Source organism: Hemibagrus wyckioides, linkage group LG17 (assembly GCF_019097595.1).
Source record: "Hemibagrus wyckioides isolate EC202008001 linkage group LG17, SWU_Hwy_1.0, whole genome shotgun sequence".
NCBI lineage: Eukaryota > Metazoa > Chordata > Actinopteri > Siluriformes > Bagridae > Hemibagrus > Hemibagrus wyckioides.
In genome coordinates, this window is record NC_080726.1 from 2,396,187 (window position 1) to 2,417,707 (window position 21,521).

Sequence of the window (21,521 nt, forward strand, 5' to 3'; positions counted from 1 at the left end):
TACACTGTTCAATTTTTCAAATTAAAATTTTTATTAATATAAAGTCTAACAGCAGCAAAACACAAAAAGATGCAAGTTTTATTATTTCTGAAGAAACGCAAAAAATGGCAGCTGAAATGGGAGTGTGTTCAAAGAACTTTACTGAACATGAGAAAAGTCTTTTAAAGCAAATAGTTTCATGACTATTTCCATTCTGAGACCATTCTTTATTAAAAATAAACTACACACATCAGCTAAGGAATCAAAGGAAAGGGATCTTTGTAATGAATTTGATGAAAATGAACACACATCTACAATAACAATAAATGAAAAATCATCGGCTTTATTACCTGACTTTTTACCTGACATCACTGTTGTCACTGTATTTGTTATTTAATACAGGCATTGTGGAAGAATATAAAAATAATCCTCTAAAAGCTGCTGAAGCTCGTAGAGACAGGATTAAGACTGGCAGAGGACCTGCAAATAAAGACTGACGAGTTGGATGAGTTATTGACAACAATAATGGAAAGCCAGCAACCTTTGGAGAACATACCAGATGATAACCATCTAGATAGTTCAGATGATGGAACACACACACCTTCATTAAGTATATGAATTTCATTTTGGCTTTTGTTTCTGTCCTCTCAAACTTTAATTTGCTTCTGTTATCTGATGTGAAACATCATTCCATTTAATCTGTATTTATTTGACTATATATCTGAACTGTTCTTGTTTCAAGGAGAAAGTCAGAACAGAAGTGAAAAGTTGGACGGCATTTTACCCTCCACATCCTCCGGAGCAAGGGTGACAATGTCTGCCAGTGCTTGTAGATGCTGATAAACATTGATCTTTTTTGACTTAGTCCAAGTAATTCATGTGTCAAATCTGAAGTTAAAACTGCTTCATGTTAGGTTTAATTTAAGACCCAATAAGTCCTGAAGTAGCTTTAGTCTTTCTCCAGGAACTCTGTTAAATGTTGTACTAGACTGTCTAAGACTATTTAAAACCATGATAGAGGGGCAAATTTCTGTTAATTGGGTTTAAATCGTCATTTTTTGTTTAAACTAGGCTTAATCTCTGTCCGGAAAACTGCCCCATTTACAAACATTTTATTTTCGATCACATAACCTCACTGGTGAGTTATAACTCCGTATCCTGAACCCAGCATATAGAGGCTGAGTGAATGTGGTGTGGACTCTGTGGAGGAGTCTCATCGTGTCAGAGACGCCGTAGAAGGACAGAGTTCCTGCACTGTGATCCACATACACTCCTATTCTAGAGGATGCTGGACCTCGGAGCTCAGTCTTGATGTTGTTGCTTCAGAAAGAGACAGAAGAACACCACAAACTCCAGGACTGACTGTTGTATCCAAACCCACACTCATAACCTCGTCCTTTCCTGCTGATCTCTTTATATGAAACTGATATGAACACATCACCTCTCCTCTCCACCTCCCAGTAACAGCGTCCACACACACTCTCCTTACACAACACCTGAGTCCAGAAGTCAAATCTCTCTGGATGATCAGAGCATTGCTGTTGTGTCTTGCTGCATATCACCACTCTGTTATCCACTCTGTTATAGACACATTGACTTGAGAATGTTCTGTGTTTGGATCCAAAGTCAGATAACAGAAATCTAAAGTAATAAAATATACACAGGTTAGATGATAATCGTAGGATTTATAGAGAAAATCTTTTCTGTTCTAAGGGTAAAATCATCTGAAATGCTGCAGCTGTGGAGACAAAGAGACAAAACGGAGATGGAAAAATTATGTGGAAACACAATGATGTCAGTTTTTCTATCTGACATCTGTCCAGATTTGTAACTTTAATGCATAAACAACGATATGAGATTATAAACATCTTTTCTAGTTTGTAAATTGTCATTAAGTTTCATTGACTGTATGTGTCCTGAATTTATCTTAATGTAATTTTATTTAGTCTTGTTACTTGCTTTTTTATAATTTATAATTTATATATTATAATTTATAATCTAGCCATAGGGGTCACAGTCCAGTGACTTCTGTGCCGGTCACAAAACCGGATAAATAGAGAGGGTTGCATCAGGAAGGACATCTGGTGAAAAACATTGCCAAATTTAATCGAGCGAATCGTCAGTACTGATCGGTCGAAGCCCGGGTTAACAACAACTGCCATCTGCGCCGTTGACCTACAGGGCGCCAGTGGAAATTGGGCTACTGTTGGTCGAGGAAGTAGAGGAGGGAGGAGAGTGCATAGACAGAGAGAGAAGAGGAAAGATAAGAGTGTAGGGCTGAGAATAGGAACTCTGAATGTTGGTAATATGACAGGGAAAGGTAGAGAGCTGGCTGATATGATGGAGAGAAGGAAGGTGGATATACTGTGTGTACAGGAGACCAGGTGGAAGAGTAGCAAGGCTCATAGCATAGAAGCAGTATTCAACCTGTTATATTATGGTGTGGATAGTAAGAGAAATGGGGTAGGTGTGGTCCTGAAGGAGGAGTTTGTGAGGAATGTTCTGGAGGTGAAGAGAGTGTCAGACAGGGTGATGAGTCTGAAGTTAGAGCTTGAAGGGATGATGTTGAATGTTGTTAGTGGTTATGCCCCACACGTAAGTTGTGTGTTAGAAGATTTGTTCTGTGTTCTGTGAACTTTATGGCTTTCTTTACTGTGATACAGAAACAAAGTTTTCTTGTTTACCTTCTGGTCTTATTTTGTTGAATTTGTCTTCACAGATTTGCTCGACTCGTTTTGTCAGATCTGAGAGAGATTTCCTCACTCCATCAAATGAGAGATGTTGATTTACAGTGAAGCTGGGTGAGTCTTCACATCCAGGAGAGACACAGAGAGACGGTAAATTCTACAGAGAGGAAACACATCATAGTGTATGAGAGAACCGAATGAATCTCAGACTGAATCAGACCAAAGACACACTTGTGATCTCAGACAGGAACATTTCTTCTTGCTGTAATGTGCTTTTAGGAGGAAACTTTGTGAGGAACAGCGCCCTCTGTAGATCAGACAGTGAGTGTTACCTGGAGGAAGTGGATGTCATCGTGTGTTTGTGAAAGCTCCTCCAGCTCAGTGACTCTTCTCTTAAGATCAGCAATCTCCTGCTCCAGTTGATTCAGGAGTCGTTCAGCTCGACTCACTTCAGCTTTCTCCTGACTTCAGTTCAGCTCTGTCACCTCAGAGCGCTTTTTCTCCATGGAGCTGATCAGCTCAGTAAAGATCCTCTCACTGTCATCTACTGCTGCCTGTGAACGTATCTGTTAGAAAACACACACACACAGTTCCATTTAAAGATCAACTCTTTCTCTTAAAGTCTCTATAAATTGTGTGTGTGTGTTTAGGTGAATTTCTCGGTTTCCTCCTCACCTTAATAATGTCCACAGTCTGTCTCAGCTCCTGCACCTTCTTCTGCTTCTCCTGGATCCTCTGCTGGGATTTCATCTGCACTTGCTGTAGCTAATTCTGAGACCAAATAAATTCCATTATTTCTCTATCAGATAATTAGCATGTCAATAATAACTGCAGCTAAATCTGATTTAATATACTCCTAATATAATCTAATCAAATATAAAATAAGCATTAACAAAAAAAACTACTCCAGGTTATATATGTATCCCGTTTCCTTGAGAAGGAAATAAGATGCTGTGTCATGACTGAGACTATGGGAACATTTCTTTGCGGAAGTTCTGTGCGGCAAATTCCATGCTGAATCAGAGCACACTGGCAAGGCCTTAAAAGGGTCTCTACATCACATTACCCCAGTTTCTACAAGTCTGAAGAAAGCCAGAGTGGACATCCAGGGTGTGGCTAGCAAAGCAGCTTCATGGCTGACTCAGTGGGAACACCAGTATCAACTCCACCACACAGGAAATGTCTGTTCCAGAGGTTTTAAAAGGGCACACACAAGCTGGGAGCAGAGCACCATTACCCCTGTGTGTGGTTCAGGTCTGGGTTATAGAACCTGATAAGAGTGTGCGGGGAGGACAAATCTGCTGCAACATAAGGACAGTAGGCCTGCAGAAAGGCCAGATGACAGGCTTACAGCCGTTTCCGTCAGAGACTCCTCAGAGGCTGACTCCATTGGCTCAAAGGGGGCTTAGAGAAGCCCCTCAAGGACCACTGAGAGGTACCAGGAGGGGAGACATCGTCTGCAGGAAAGTGCTCCCTTGAGTGACGCGTGTGCACACTCCACTATCAAACAAACAACAAAGAAAAAGTTTGAGCCGTCTCCCATAATGTAGCAGGGGAGGTATGCACGCAATGTCTGAACTTCCTTGCCACCTTTCCTAATCTTTTATTTATATTGTCTTTTTCCATAGTCAAAACAAACATGACAAAAATTTATACAAACATACACAGAGCGCTTCCTGAAGACAAAAAAGCTGGAGTAATATCATGTAAATGCCCTTTCATGGTCTTGCTGGCGAGCTCTGCTTCGTCATATGATCTTATCAAGCTGATAAATATATTAACATTGTTGTAGCACTTCCCCAGTGATGTGTCTAGTATTTTAAATGAATAATGTTGGGTGTTGGCTGTGCAGTCTGACTGGATTAACACTTCGAACCAGCAACCATTTAACATTCCATTTCACAGTGTATGATAATCACATAAAATGAATAAAATCAGCTGAACAGAAATTAGATTAGAAAAAGATTTTATATAAATTAACTTGAAAAATAATAATGATCCAATAATAATAATAATCATATCGAGTTCTTAGTTTCAGTTCTTTCTGCTTTAGCTGCAACAGTATCATGACCTTTGTGTTTATCCATCGTACACAAGTAACAGATGAGGCTTTGGTCAGTACAACAGTAGATCTCCATCAGTTTGTCATGTTCAGAGCAGATCTTCTCTTGGAGCTCTGCACAGGCTTCAACTAACTTGTGCTTCTTAAAGGCAGGAGACTGATAGTGAGGTTGAAGATGATCTTCACAATAAAAGACATGTCCTGACAAACCAGACACGTCCTGAGAGCTTTGCGTTTTCTCCCAATGCAGGAATCACATTTAACAGACATTTCAGTCTTCTTCAGTTCCTCCACCACCTCAGCCAGCATGTTGTTCCTGTGTAAAGCAGGCCTTGGACTGAACGTCTCTCTACACTGGGGGCAGCTGTACACACTCCTCTGATCTTCTTTATCCCAGAAGCCATTAATACACACCTTACAGAAATTGTGGCCACAGGCAGTAGTCACTGGATCCTTCAGGAGATCTAGACACACTGGACAGCTGAACTGATCCTGATCTGTGGAAATACCAGCTTCAGCCATTTTCTGTGAGTTTTACACTGAGAAAGCAAGAGAGAATGAGAGAGAGTGTATGGCAGAAGGTAGGCCACTTTGAGTTTTGTTTCCTTTGAAATGAGCTTTCTGGTTATGTTTGTGGTGTAGAGTGAGAGAGATAGTGGGTGTGGCTTTAAACACACAGTTCAGGTGTATAGAATTTTTATAGTGTAAATGAGCTTCCCTGTGATTTAAAGATTCAGGTGAACTAAATATTGACTTATAAATATCTGTTTCATGATCATATATTGAATATTTGAATGTGTTTATATCATCACTGGAATGTTTCTGTATAAAAGCATAATTGACATCACGGATTCATTCAACACCATAACATTCATTCAACACCAACACCATCATTCAACACCATTTTGGGACCTTTTTGTCCCAAAAATGTATCTGAAACAAATCAAGTAAAAAAAAAATGTACAAAAGTAAGAGTAGTCAGCTTATTCAGTCTAAATCCAAATAGTGAACAACATATTTGTGAATATACAGTAAGTATTGTTAGTTTTGATGATTTTTCTCCATAGGCATCAGTTATTTGTGTTGCTTTTTCATTTCTTTTTCCATTTACTGTCCATCCTGGACCTGCCTTTTGCTTCATTCTCCTCATATCTTTACTTCTTATTTTAAATATATCAGGTAAATCCCTAGCAAATGAACAAATAAAGTGATCATAGACTCAGCAGGGAACATTACTCTTATTGCAGTACATCCTACAACAATCTGATGAATAGCTTATTGGACCTCTAAGGAAAAAAAAAGGACTATTAAATTAATTTGACATTTTTGGTCATTTATCTGACATCCACCCTCATTTCAGTACAAAGGAAGGTAAATAAGGTGTTACACCAACTGCAGTGATGAACTCCAACAAACATGGCCACCGCAGACTACATTACCCACAATACACATATACACACTAACAGTCACCCAGCTACTGATTGACCACAGATGAGCTTGACACTCTCACTCGATGTTTAAAAGTCTATCAATTATTGTCTTCAAAAACTGCGATGTATTTGCTCAGTTCATGTTGTTGTTACATTACCTAGCCTTCTTTTCATTGTGATTGCTCCGTGTTTTGACCCTGACCGTGTTTCTAGTCTACCTGTGTTTTGCATTTGCCTTTGATAATCTTTTTATACATTGCTTTCCTTCTGCCTATTTTTGACTCTGAATCATCCTTTCATTTGGACTGTTTGTTTGGAAATATATTAAAAGGTTGTTTACCTGCATTTGCAGCTACATCCATTAATCTTTCATGACAAAACAAATAAGTCCCCAGCCCTTAAAATATTTGGGTGTAGTAACGACAGTGAAAAGCTTTATTATTGTCCTTAAATACTTTGAAGGAAAACAAATCTTTCTGTCACCTTCAAAATTTATTTCACATAATAATTCTTGTATAATTCTGAAAAATGTAATAGTTTAAACAGAAACATTTGTGTTATTGAGCAACAAATCGTAGTACATTTTTCATATCACTATATGATACAATAAATCTTGTAAAAGGAGTCGGTTTAATGACATTTCTTTGTTCTACAAACATTCTACTTTCTGTGATAAAAGATTATTTACGTAACTTATTTGTGAATAGAAATCTATTTATAATTGTTTAGTGTTAAAGTTTCTAGACAGCAATGCCACTGTAGCTGTATCCTGTAGATTTCATTTTCATTGTAAATTTCATTAAAACACATTTACAAACATTTTATTTTCGATCACACAAAGAAACTGGTAAATCATAACTCCGTATACAGAACCCAGCGTACAGAGGCTGAGTGAATGTGGTGTGGACTCTGTGGAGGAGCCTCATCGTGTCAGAGACGCTGTAGAAGGACAGAGTTCCTGCACTGTGATCCACATACACTCCTATTCTGGAGGATGCTGGACCTCGGAGCTCAGTCTTAATGTTGTTGTGCCGGAAAGAGACAGAGGAATAAAAACATTCCAGACTCCAGGACTGACTGTTGAGTCCAAACAGACACTCAGAACCATCTCTTTTCCTGCTGATCTCTTTATATGAGACTGAAATGTTCACATCACCGCTCCTCTCCACCTCCCAGTAACAGCGTCCACACACACTCTCCTTACACAACACCTGAATCCAGGAGTCAAATCTCTCTGGATGATGAGAGTATCTCTGCTCTGTCATTCTGCGTGTCACCACTCTGTTCTTCTCAGACAGGATGAGTTCAGGATGTGTTGTGTTTGGATCCAGAGTCAGATAACGGAAATCTAAAGTAATGAAATGTGCACAGGTTAGATCACAGGATTTATAATAAGTGTGTGTGTGTGTGTGTTGTCCACCTACACTGCAGGAAATCTTCTCTGCTCTTTGGTTCTGAGGGTAAAAGACACAGAGCACAATTCTAATCACTTGTTTTAGACAGAAATGTTAATAATATCTCATTTTCTGTCTGGGATCTGTCCAGATTTGTAACTTGAATGCATCTACAATTATTTTCCCAAACATGTGAGATTAGTTTGTGAATTTGTGATTAAGTTCCATTGACTGTCTGCTAAATTTATCTTGATGTAATTTTATTCAGTCTTGTTACTTGCTTTCTTCTTATTTCTGTTATGATGCATAACAAATGTTTACCTTGTGGATGGATCTTCGGTAATAAGACTTCCTCAACTCGTTTTTTCAAATCTTAATGTAAATAAATATTACCCAACATCAGTCATCAAAATATAAATAATCATATTTAGGTTATACAGTGTGTGTTTGTACACCTACATTGCAGATTGTGTTTGTTGATCTTTGTTTCTAAGGGTAAAATTTTCTGAGCTGCTGCAGCTGTGGAGACAAAATGGAAACGGAAAAATGATGTGCAGTCTCAACTCAATAGGAGATCTGTACATTAGTGGACCAATGCAAATGCACATAGTTTGAGGTAGGAAGGTAAGATAAGGTGCAGGTGCACTATGGCTCTGAGTCGTGTGAGTTAATCAACAAAGGGTGGTTTGTGCATTAATGTCCAAGGAGGCAGATAATGACCATGCTGGTCCTATATATTGTTGATAAGGCCAGGTGCTGATGAAAAGAAACTCATTACTGCATGAGGGCAGTACATCAAAAAGATTGTGTCCAAGGTGGAAGTGTACAGGTTCTGAAAAGGTGGCAAAATGCAGCCAATCACCTTCTCAGTAGAGTGAATGCAGTCTGTTTTTGTCCCTGGTAGTGGCAGCAGCATACCAAGTAGTGATGGAGGAGGTGAGTATGGATTCAATAATGGAGTTGTAGAAGTGCTCCATCATTGTCTTTGGAAGTTGAACTAGTTTAGTTGCCACAGGAAGTAAAACATCTGGTGCACTTTTTAATTAAAGAGTTTATGTGTAGCGTCCACTTGAGGTCCCAGATGATGATGGGTCCCAGGAAATGGAAGGAGTACACAGTATTAACTAGGGAGTCACATAGGATTATAGGTGAAGGTGGTGCTGGGGTCTTCCTAAAGTCTCCAAGCAACCTCCAGGTTGTTCTGACTGCCCTAGGTCACCAGATGGTCAATCTCCCTCGTGTAGGCAGACTCATCCCCAAAGATGGTAGTGTCATTCAAGAATTTCAATAGTTTGATGGACTGCTGACTGGTGGTGCAGCTCTTGGTGTACAGGAGCACAGCCTTGTGGGGAACTGGTAATGATGGTCTATCAGTTAGAGACATCTTTTTCCAGTCTCACATGCTACTTCCTGTCGGGCAGTAAGTCTGTGATCCACTGACAGGTGGAATCAGGCACATTCAGCTTTAAGAGCTTGTCCTGTAGCACAGCTGGAATAATAGTATTGAAGGCAGAATCGAAATCCATAAACAGGATCCAAACATAGGTTCCTGGGGAGGATGAAGTGGAGGGCCATTTTAATTGCATCGTCTACAGAACTTTTGGCTCTATAGGCAAACTGCAGGGTCTGTGATGGATTTGAGGTGGGGCAGCATGAGGTGTTCAAAGCAATATCATTACCACAGATGTCAGAGCAACAGGTCTGTACTCATTAAGTCCTGAACTCCTGTGTTTTCTAGGAATTGGGATAATTGTGGAAGTCTTAAAGAAGGCTGGAACATGGCATATCTCCAGTGAGGTGTTAAAGACGTCTCTAAATATTAGTGTATTTACCTTGTGGATGGATTTTGTTGAATTCCTCCTCACAGATTTCATTGACTCGTTTTTTCAGATCTGAGAGAGATTTCCTCACTCCATTAAATGAAAGATGTTGATTGACAGTGAAGCTGGGTGAGTCTTCACATCCAGGAGAGACACAGAGAGACGGGAAACTCTACAAAGAGGAAACACATCATAAAGAAGTGTAAGAGAGGAACGAATGAATATCAGTCTGAATCAGAACAAAGATACACTTGTGATCTCAGACAGGAACATTTCTTCTTGCTGTAATGAGCTTGTAGGAGGAAACTTTGTGAGGAACAGCGCCCTCTGTAGATCAGACAGTGAGTGTTACCTGGAGGAAGTGGATGTGATCGTGTGTGTGTGAAAGCTCCTCCAGCTCAGTGACTCTCCTCTTAAGATCAGCAATCTCCTGCTCCAGTTGATTCAGGAGTCGTTCAGCTCGTCTCAGTTCAGCTTTCTCCAGACTTCTGATCAGCTCTGTCGCCTCAGAGCTCTTTTTCTCTATGGAGCTTATCAGCTCGGTGAAGATCTTCTCACTGTCATCTACTGCTGCCTGTGAACGCATCTGTTAGGACACACACATAAGATTAAATTCCATTGATATATCAACACTTTTTTTTACTGTGGCCCTATATTATTCATATTGTGGTAATAGTTGTGTGTATGTGTTTCCTCCTCACCTTAATAATGTCCACAGTCTGTTTCAGCTCCTGCACCTTCTTCTGCTTCTCCTGGATCCTCTGCTGGGATTTCATCTGCTCCCCCTTTAGCTCATTCTGAGACCAAATAAAATGTTTTATTATTTCTGAATCAGGAGTTCTGCATATTAATAATACCTACAGTAAGTAGTTAAACTTCCTGTAACTTTCTTTACATCCCCAGCTTTATCTTTCAGAACTTTTAAAGAAGATTCCAATTCAATGGGCTTTGTGTAGACCATACTAAACATTTTCTCACTTGAAAATCAGTGTGATCGATAATTGAATTATTCCCTTTTGAGGGAACTCAATGCTGTATCATGGCTGATGCTAAAGCAACACTCCTTGTGGAATGGTGTCTAAAGCTCTGTGTGAAATCACACCACTCTTTTGGCTAAGGAGGTCATGTGATGAAGCAGAGCACACCAGTAAGGACATAAAGGGCATCTACGTCATATTACTCCAGCTTTCTTTGTGTTCAGGAAACAATCTGTATATGTTTGTGTCAATTGTGTCGCAGATCAGGTCCAAAGACTGGTTTGTAATGATAATCCTGAAGGATGACTATCTTGCATAGGCATCTTGCCAGATAATAGGAGACTCGCCAAGGGCAAATCATTCCGGTGCAGGGTTCTCTCTTTTGGCTTAGTTTTATCACTGCTCACTCTCACAAAGTGCATGCAGGTTGGTCTAGCATTATTGCATCACAGGGAAATGACTAGTTCATCTTGTTTTAGATGAAGGACATGGCAGACAATCATTGAGATGCTCTACTTGCCCACATGAGGTCCCTTAGCCACCAGGAAAGTGTGTGCTTTCTCACTGTCAGAGAACCACATTTTAGGGGCAGTTTGGGATTCAACCATGATGCAGGCATGTATTTTTCCCACTCGGGTGGATTGCCTCCTTTGTGCTGTAAAGCACATCTGCTCAGAATGAGATCTCCACCTGCACGTGGTAGAACATATATGCCTATTTTTGGCCAGGGGTAAGTGGCTTTGTTCGGCTCTGGGGAGTCGACCTACTGTCTACTGTGGCTTTCTTTTTTTATCAGCCACTCTGGGGCTGGAAACCATGGTGCAGACATAGCCTATGCTCCATTTGTACACTATTCCCTGCTATCACTGCCTACAGGGGTCCGAGCCAGGGTATTGTCATTGGCAGGATCTCTCTCAGGGCCTCATTGAGGAGGCATCCTCTGGTCTCTCACTTTCTGTATGGCATCTGAGGCTTTACTGCTGAGCTGAGCTGAGACCATGTCTCCCCTCCTTAGACCTAACAGTAATCCTAGAGCTCCAAGCCCCCTTTGAGCCAAATAAGTTTCTGAGGAGACTCCATTGAGAAATTTCTGACCCTAGAAACAGTTATGTTTTTAGACTTGGCCTCCCTAATAAAGATAGGAGTTCAGTAGGCCCTCTCCTGCCTAGAGTTTGCTCCTGACTGCTCATGATCAATGCTGCCCTCCATCTCATGGTGGGTCATGTTCCCAATGGGCACATAATGAATGACCGTAAGGTTTTTCTGCAAGCCTTCTGCCCACTGTCCTGCAAGCTAGTGAAACAGGAGACACTACACCTGCTGTCCCATGTTCAGGCTGTCAGCGCTTACATCCATTGCACTGCTTTGGTGGCTGCAAAGCAGTGCAATGAGCTGGGCAGTGGTGGCTATCACCCAGGCCCATGAGGTGCACAGTGTGTCAGGATATTTGTGCTGTGGTGGGTTGGTCCTCTCCTCACACCCTTATTGTATATACCTGGACCCCATTCCTAGGTTTTGGGTCTTACACTACTAGTGGTGCTTGGCTCCAGGCACATTCATGTCCTGTTCACAACCTCCAGGAGAGACATCTCCCTGCTTGTGGCGGTGTTAATATTGATGTTCCCATAGCATCAGCCATTTCATTGCTACATAGTCAGCAGAGTGAACAGCAGTGGTCTGAGCACATAGCCCTGAGGGGCCCCAGTGATCACTGTGGTGGTGCTGGAGATGCTGCAGGAATTCTAAAGCCTATGAACAGCATTCATATGTAGGTGTCCTTTCTGCCCAGGTGTGTAAAGGCCAGATTGTCATGGCAGACATGATAGCCAAACTGCAAGGGGTCCAGTGAAAATGGCAGCAAGGTCTTGATGTTGATAGTCATTGAGGCAGGACACTTAAGGTCATAGCACACAAATTTGGACTATCCTAAAAAGGTGAAGTATACATTTGAAGAGATACATGCTTTTCAATACTGGATTCACTAAATTCTAAGCATTGCTAGATGGACAATGCCTTTGTCATTCTTCTTCTGGCCATTGCTTCATTTCAGATAATGAAATAAAAAAAATAACAATACTTATGTTTTATTGATTAACCGCTGCCTACATGTGGCATCTTCGTGCTTCTTGCACAACTGCCTCTCGGTTGCTGAAACAACAGTGCCATTTCTTTACCTCCATTGCTGTAGACTGCAAAGAAGCATATGGCCGCAGGGTGGGGCAACACGACTGTGCCAAGAACGATAATCAGTCAGAGCAGTGGCACTATTCATTCACCCTCCTGGAGACGAGGAAAGAATGCGATAGGGTGTGGTGTCCTCAGGAGGTAAGCTAACTTTGTCAGAACATGAACACGTCTGTGTTTTTCATTTGCAGAGCCATAAAAGAGACGAAAGACAATGATCCCTGATTCCACTGCAACCCAAGCTTCTTCACTGCTCCACACCAAGGGAAATGTTCACTGCACAAAGCACCCCCTCCATGCCAAAATGAACTCCACTTACACCCCACCTTTAACTCAATAAAAGATCACTATTTTCCACAATCCTTGTTTCAGGTGGATTTGTGTTTTGCCCTCACCAGGCCGAGTTTCTACATGATTTATACTGTTAAGTACTTATTTGTTTTAAACTTTGTATTAAACCAGAGCCTTATTGGGACTTTTTTGATTTGTATGAAGCTAGTGACAAATGCAAAGAACTAGGCTAAAAGTGGATTACGCAAATGTCATTTATAATTGTAGTTTTATTGTTGGATCTGCCAAAAAAAGTACAAAATTATATATATAAATTTTAAGGAATGTTGGAAGTTTGATCTGATGTTTTCTCTCTTGTATGTATTGGTTTTTGTATACAGTAGTAAAGTGCAGCACTTTGTACCATAATTTCAGTTTTCTGTTATTTGACCTGTTTTATGGTTTGTATTTTATTTAATTAGACTATGTATATAATAATTAATGAAACAATCTGGCTTTTTATGATCAGCTAACAAACAGTTTTTTTATTATTTGTTACAAAAACAAGACAAAATTTAATTTTAATGTAATCCTTTAAGTTGGATGGTCTTGAGTTCGTATTTGTTAAGCTACCTCATAAAAATGCTTTTAATAGATTGCCTTATTATTTTAACTTTTAAAATCTAAATCTAATAGAATAAAATACCCAAAAATTGAAATGAAAACAGAAAATAATATAATCAACACCTTAAAAACACTGTTACAGAGCTTTTACAGGATGGAACATGCTATAAGAATGATTGGGTGTTGGCTGTTCAGAGTGCACAGAACTCTCTGCCCTGTTTAACACTTCCTTATCAAACAGCATTGACTTTGTGTGTTGCCTGCTTACAGTGATTTAGTTACATAGCCATGTAATTCAACTGAATCTAAATTATATTAGACATACAATTTGAATAAATGTACTTGGAAAAGTATAATGATATCCAGTTCTCACCTGTTTTTCAGTTCTTTCTGTTTTAGCTGAAACAGTATCATGACCTTTGTGTTTATCCATCGTACACAAGTAACAGATGAAACTTTGGTCAGTACGACAGTAGATCTCCTTCAGTTTGTCATGTTCAGAGCACATTTTCCTTTGGAGCTCTGCACAGGCTTTAACTAACTTGTGCTTCTTAAAGGCAGGAGACTGATAGTGAGGTTGAAGATGATCTTCACAATAAGAAGCCAAGCAAACCAGACAGGAATTAACAGCTTTGCGTTTTCTTCCAATGCAGGAATCACATTTCACAGACATTTCAGTCTTCTTCAGTTCCTCCACCACCTCAGCCAGCATGTTGTTCCTGCGTAAAGAAGGCCTTGGACTGAACGTCTCTTTACACTGTGGGCAGCTGTACACACTCCTCTGATCTTCTTTATCCCAGTGGCCATTAATACACACCTTACAGAAATTGTGGCCACAGGGAGTAGTCACTGGATCCTTCAGGATATCCAGACACAATGGACAGCTGAACTGATCCTGATCTGTGGAAATACCAGCTTCAGCCATTTTCTTGCAGTCTCAAACGTAAAATGTGAGCAAGAGAGAAAGAGAGAGAGAGAGAGAGAGAGAGAGAGGGAGGGAGAGAGAGAGAGAGAGAGAGAGAGAGAGAGAGAGAGAGAGAGAGAGAGAGAGAGGGGGAGGGAGGGAGGAAGGAAGGTACAACGGGAGGGGCAGAAGGCAGACCACTGAATGTATTATGTTGCGTTTTATTTGAAATTAGTGTTCTGGGTTTGTTTGTGGTGTAGAATGAGAGAGATAGTGGGTGTGGCTTTAAACACACAGTTCAGGTGTATAGAATTTTTATAGTGTAAATGAGCTTCCCTGTGATTTAAAGATGCAGGTGGACTGAATATTGATTTTCTGTAAATATCTGTTTCATGATCATATATTGAATATTTGAATGTGTTTATATCATCACTGGAATGTTTATGTATGAAAATGTAATTGATATCATGGATTCATTCAACATAAAAAGAGACACCTTTGTCAAAAAAGTGTATCTGAAACAATCTTTTAAACAAAATCAAATGTACAAAAGAAAGAGTCAGCTTACTGAGTCAAAATCCAACTACTGTAGTGAACAAAATAATATATAAAAGTAAGTGTAGCATTATTGGCTATAGTGGGATGGCTAACCTGAGCTCTTTCTCTTTTCTATAATTTATATTGAGTAGAGTTTCCACTAATAATCACCTATTAGGGATGCACGATATTTATCGGACAGATAAATTATCGGCCGATGTGAGTGAAAATTATGTCATTTTTATTGATCCGATAAATAAATTAAACCCGATTACTAGAGCTGATAAAGTATGCTTGCTGGTAAATCAATCAATTAATCAGTCTGATTAATCTGAGATTCATCTGCATTCCGAGTGCAGGTGACTGCAGCTTTAACCTGCAGTGACTCTCAGCCTGTGTCATCATCTGTGAACATGTCTTTGCCGGTCTGGAAGTTTTTCTCAGTGGCAGCGGAGGACAATGCCATTGCTAGTTGCAGCGCATGTTCAGCAAGGATTCCAAGAGGAGATAAAAAGGCATCAAATCTTATATCTCACTCTCAGTTTCATCATCGCAGCAAAGCTGTATTAAAAGAATATGAAGCATCCGCTCCATCAGCAGCTACTAGCTCTAGGCCTAAAACACGGAGCATGTGACTTAAGGTCTATATACCTTCCTCATCCTCATGCACTTAAAAGGTTGAATAGATGCATTTCTTTGTTATGCATTAAATACTTGAATATAAATTTGTTGTTAATGTTGTTAAAAAATAAAAACATCTGAAGAATGTTTCCAATGCTGTATTGTCTGGCTTGTCTGTTCTTTGTCTTATGCGATCTAGTTGTAAATTGTTTATTTCTTTTTCTTTGCGTGTCTGATTATATTTTCTATAGTTGTGTTTCTGTGCATGTATAATTGTTTTTCTTTCTTTTGTGTTCCCTAGGAGTCAAGCCCCAGGGCAGGCCTCAAATTGTCCTTCCTGTTTAGTGGTGGTGCTTCCTTCACTGCAATTAGGTGGGAGCAGGAGGGGATGCCGGGTGGGGCAAAGTCAATCCATTCCTGTGGCACATAGTTTTCAGTACGGGGTGCATGGGGATGCCCAGTTACATAGAGACAGTCAGCCCCGGCAGTCTGAGATGAGTGTGGTGAGGGAAATGCTAAAATTGCAGCAGGCACAGTTGAATCAACTCACCCAAAGCATCGTGCACTTGCATGGGATTCATTCCCACCCTCGCACCCCGCCTGTTTGAAAGGGTCCAGTTATTTGTAGAAGCTGTCATAAGCCTGGTCATATTGCTGGAGAGTGTGAGGAACAGCGTGTTCTCCCTCACCCTCCTGTGCATTCTCAAGGAGGTCCAGGAGCATCAGAGGGTGGACAGCCACGGTCTACTCAGCCTTAGGAAAACTAGCTCCCGCCTTGCTGAAGAGCCACAGTTCAGGTGGGGGGAAAGTTGGCTCCAATATCAATGTCCCTTCTAATTCTGTTCCAAACCTAATGTCAGCCTGTCTACATCTGGATGTTCTTATGGGTGGTGTGTCTGTTCCATGTTTAATAGACACAGGTTCAATGGTATCAATGATTACGGAGAGATGTTTTCTACAGCACTTTGAACCATGGGGTTATGAGCATCTTAGGTCCTGTTCTTGGTTGCAGCTTCGGGCTGCCAATGGTCTTTCTATCCCCAATATTGGGTATATGGAGTTGGATATTAAATTATGTGGTAAAATAGTTTCGCAATGTGGGGTGCTGGTGGTCAGAGATCCTTCAGGGGGCTTGTGTGTCCATGTCCCTGTTGTGTTGGGGATGAATGAATGAGTGTTTCAAGACTTGCAGCACTGTCATCAAAGTAATGGTCAGTTTAGGGGTGTGGCCAAGGTTAAGGTGCGTGGTCCTCGGGCATGTCGCATCCCAGGCTAGACCATAACTTGGTAGCAGCCACCTGTGCAGAACACTTTGCCAGTAGTTCAGTGCTTCTTGAGCCTTTAGAGTCAGGGTTACCTGAGGGTTTGCTGGTATTTCCTTTATTGTTATGGGTGACTGGAGGCACTGTGTATGTGCCGGTGTCCATGTGGGCATGTCAGATGTCTTGCTCTTTCCACACAGAGTGTTGGGTACCCTGACCAGTGTGTATGTACTCAACTTACCAGTAGGTATTACTGAGGTTAGATCAGAAATAGCCACCATGTCTTCCCAAGCCATACAGACTGTGGGTTCAATGGTTTTGGAACAGATTCGGGCAGTGGACCTTTCAGTGTTGCCTGTGAGGGAGCAGGGCTAGATCAAAGCTTTGGTTGAGAAGTACCAGACCATTTTCTCAAGTATAGTTTAGTCTTTATCTCTGTGTTTAGCTCTATGTTTGTCTGCATCACTGTACTTTGTCTTTTTATGAGGTGACAATAAAGCTTCTTTGACTTGACTTGACTTTGACTCTAAGACTAGATGGGATGCATTTCCGTTGCTGCATATTGAGGAATCGCTAGATGCCTTGACAGGGGCCTGCTGGTTTTCCACTATGGATCTAGCCAGTGGGTATATTCAGGTCCCTGTCACTGAGGGAGATAAGCTTAAGGCCGCTTTTTGTACTCCCTTCGGCTTGTTTGAGTGGAATCGGATGCACTTTGGACTCTGTAACGCTGCAGAGAGGTGTAAAATGAAACATGACCAGCATGTTAGAGATGTGTCACTGGCTGAAGGCCAGTTGGTGTACCTCTGTGAGTATGGGTTAAGGGGACACCATAAAATCCAGGATTTGTGGAGCCAGGTAGTGTATCAAGTGGTTAGAGCGCCTAAGGAAGGGGGTGCAGTGTACACTATCACCCCAGTGGACGATTTGACTAAGGTTAAGAATGTGCATTGTTCCTTACTAAAGGGTCAAGTGCAGAAAGAACTGGCAGCATAGCAGGGCAGTGGGTGGAGCCCGGGACCCCATGACAAATGAGTCCTTGTCAGATGAAGATGAGGAGATGGAATTGTGGGCTGTGGTACCAGCAGGTGACCAGTGCTTTGGGCTGGTCAAAAGCAGTGAGGTAGGTCAGAGGCCCCAACAGGAGCTAAACTGTGTTAATGGTAACCTTCTTAATAGTGGGGAGCCAAGGGCAGAAGTTCCAGTTGGAGAGGCTGGGAAGGGGTTGCAAAGGACAGGGTGGGGACCGGCAGGTCGCCACTGTAACCCCCATCATCTTCCTCAACCCGCAGGAGAGGGTCATGGGAGCCCTCCTCAGCCTAGGTCTAGTACTATCATGGGCATTTTTAGACCTTGGCATTAATTGTGGTGGTTTGGTGATCATCGGCGTGATGACCCGAGAGTGTGGGGTAGATTGTAGTGAGTCACACAGTGATTGCCAAAGATTGGATTGTGCTTCAAAGCAGAGCTGTAATGAGTGGGGTGTGGTTTAATTGCAATATGTTTGGGGATATACACTACACACAAAAAGTTCAGCTTTCGGGTGAAATTTCAGGATTTTTGCCCTATAACCTTTACAGGTGAACTTAATTTGACCTTCTCTACACTTTTGAATGCACATGTCCAACTGTTTAGTGTTTCAGTACTTTTTGCATAACTTGCTGTTCTCTAACAAAGTGCTTAATAGCAAAATTCACAACTGGTGTTTGATCCATGAATCGACCAATAAATTTTCTGGTTCAATTAGAATTGATATTTGAACAGTCCTCTTCATCAAGCTGTTCACATTTTGACATCATGAGACCAAGACGACACCTAACAATTGATCAACAGAACCTCACCATTGCAAGGCTTCAAACAGGATGTTCTCAGAGGGAAGTGGCCACTGAGCTTAGAGTGTCACAGAGTGTCATCAGCAGGTTGGGACAGAGATACCGAGAGACTGGAAAAGTCAGAAAGGCATAGAAGTGGATGTCCTTTGGCCACGTCTCACGTTGATGACTGCTTCATTGTGAACAGTGCCCTGCGGAACCGGATGATGAATGCCACTCAACTCCAGGCACATTTAAGGGAGGTGAGAAGTACCCAAGGCACCATTCAAAACCATTTACATCAGCATGGTCTGCGTGTTAGACGACCTGCAAGCTCCACAACACCACAGCACCAGGCACAGACGTCACTGTTTACATCATTTGCGCTGGATGAGGGACCAGTGGGCCTCAGTGCTGTTCTCTGATGAAAGTCAGTTCACGTTGAGCAGAAATGATGGCTGCCAATGATGTTGGCGACATCAAGGAGAATGCTATGCATCAGCCACTGTTGTGGTGGTGTTACAGTCTGGGCAGGTGTGTCTACTCAATACAGAACTGCCCTACATCTTGTGAAGGGTAGAATGACAAGCAAATACTACCTGAATAACATCATTAATCCAGTCATTGTGCCCCTGCATGAACAACACAGGCCTAATTTCATATTCATGGACAACAATGCTCCAGCTCATTGAGGTTGCATCATTAGGGAATGGCTGCTGGAGGCTGGGGTACCTCACACTGCATGAAAAGTCAGTTAACGACACTGTAAATTGCCACAGAATTTCAGGTTAACGACTGTTCACGGGATGTGCAGCCAGCACAGATAATTGTCGGAAACTGCCAAAAATTGACGTGAAAAAGGGCTTGGCAGTTGACCTCCCCCCCCACGTTCCTATCACCTTGGTCTGGGTTTAGCTTTCATATGTAAATGACTACAGTGAGCTATACAAATGCATATCAGGATAGTGTGGGGAAGGGGGACTCACTGATTGAGAGTGTGCTTATTACCCAAATGTAAAGAAAATCTAGTGTAAAAAGCTCAAAAGATTTTTAAATTGTTGCTTGAATTTTAAATTGAGATTTGTATGTAAGTATGTGTGTGCGGACTACAATCTCTTCAGCTGCAGTATGAGAAAGCACTCAAACAGAGAAAAACTGTTATGATTGGCTGTGTTTTATGATTGATTGTGTTCAGTATGGACACAAATTTCCTATTGCTGGAATCATATCACATCACGTCTAGACTAATTACCTTGTGTACTACTAAAAGACACAAAACATTAATAATAATAAACAAATAAGTGTGTGTGTGTGTGTGTGTGCTATATATGTAAAGCATTGAAAAAATGTGGATTTTCTTTATTTTGGTATGGTTGTCTTTGGTATGGTCAAATGTCTTTCCCCGCAAACTCCAAATTTCTATGGGTTTTTCATAAAAATGACGGTCTGGATGGGGATGAAGCCAGGAGACTTCTGTAATGACATGTTTAAATTATTACCTTTTGACACAATATGTACAACAATAAGCCTCTTGATAATAGCCAGCTGTGGTTCTGCTATATAATAGAATATAATAGAATAGAATAAAATAAAAAATAGAGCTAGACAGAGCTAGCCAATGTGGCTACAGCTAATAAGACCTCGGCCCGGAGTCGCCGGAGGAGGAAGAGGGTAAGACAGATTAGAAATAAATTTCTTTTACTTATTTCTGTTGCATCAGTATAAACTAATAATAATGTACACGTAGCTTATTATATGTAATAATTGTGTTTTCAGCTCTTGGAGGTGAGGCAAAGTGTACTGGCTGTGGACGAAGTGGACTTCTGGAGGGGAATGACCGCTGACATGATGTCAGATGAAGAAGACGGTGCCGTTGATGGAGTCTCGGGGTGGATTGTGAGACCTCCATCGTTCCACAGCCAGGAGTTCAGCAATCTGTGTGCTAAACTGCAGATGAGACTAGAAGCCAGCAGCACTGCATCACCGGCGTCTGTGAACTGGGCTTCCGTCTGACGGAACACCACCCGCATACCTACGACCCCGAAGCAGCAAAAACACATTTGATGCCAAACGTGATGCCATGACAATAATCTCTGGGTACTTTTTGTGTATTTATATTTCATATGTCTATTTAATAAAACTCTTATAATTAATCTCTCCCAAATGTCTGTTTTCCTAATATTTACTGTTAGCCTTTATGACACCTATATTGTTATAATACATCTTTAACAATTTTTATAGATTAATATAATAAATAAATATTATTTATATAATAAATACACTATATTGCCAAAGTATTTGCTCACCCATCCAAATAATCAGAATCAGGTGTTCCAATCACTTCCATGGCCACAGGTGTATAAAATCAAGCACCTAGGCATGCAGACTGTTTTTACAAACATTTGTGAAAGAATGGGTCGCTCTCAGGAGCTCAGTGAATTCCAGCGTGGAACTGTGATAGGATGCCACCTGTGCAACAAATCCAGTCGTGAAATTTCCTCGCTCCTAAATATTCCACAGTCAACTGTCAGCTGTATTATAAGAACGTGGAAGTGTTTGGGAACGACAGCAACTCAGCCACGAAGTGGTAGGCCACGTAAACTGACGGAGCGGGGTCAGCGGATGCTGAGGCGCATAGTGCGAAGAGGTCGCCAACTTTCTGCAGAGTCAATCGCTACAGACCTCCAAACTTCATGTGGCCTTCAGATTAGCTCAAGAACAGTGCGCAGAGAGCTTCATGGAATGGGTTTCCATGGCCGAGCAGCTGCATCCAAGCCATACATCACCAAGTGCAATGCAAAGCGTCGGATGCAGTGTTGTAAAGCACGCCGCCACTGGACTCTAGAGCAGTGGAGACGCGTTCTCTGGAGTGACGAATCGCGCTTCTCCATCTGGCAATCTGATGGATGAGTCTGGGTTTGGCGGTTGCCAGGAGAACGGTACTTGTCTGACTGCATTG

The 21,521-nt window shown here is 41.3% G+C and overlaps 1 protein-coding gene and 1 pseudogene across 2 annotated transcripts; both read right to left on the minus strand.

Annotated features, from left to right (window-relative positions):
* Positions 1 to 1,091: 1,091 nt before the first annotated feature.
* On the minus strand, positions 1,092 to 5,255 carry LOC131368240 (E3 ubiquitin/ISG15 ligase TRIM25-like; annotated as a pseudogene).
* A 1,365-nt stretch (positions 5,256 to 6,620) lies between these two features.
* Positions 6,621 to 14,352, minus strand: LOC131368172 (E3 ubiquitin/ISG15 ligase TRIM25-like). 2 transcript variants are annotated; one of them, XM_058414123.1, is made up of 8 exons: positions 13,801 to 14,352; positions 10,074 to 10,169; positions 9,725 to 9,958; positions 9,385 to 9,544; positions 8,012 to 8,071; positions 7,874 to 7,924; positions 7,583 to 7,612; positions 6,625 to 7,506 (listed from the first exon to the last, which is right to left on the minus strand). In XM_058414123.1, exons 1-8 carry the CDS (start codon positions 14,350 to 14,352, stop codon positions 6,980 to 6,982), a joined length of 1,710 nt encoding a protein of 569 aa, XP_058270106.1. In that variant the 3' UTR covers positions 6,625 to 6,979. The 2 variants fall into 2 exon arrangements, with proteins under 2 accessions (XP_058270105.1, XP_058270106.1); XM_058414122.1 differs by lacking the exons at positions 7,583 to 7,612; positions 7,874 to 7,924; positions 8,012 to 8,071 and having other exon boundaries at positions 6,621 to 7,506.
* Between the last annotated feature and the right edge of the window lie 7,169 nt (positions 14,353 to 21,521).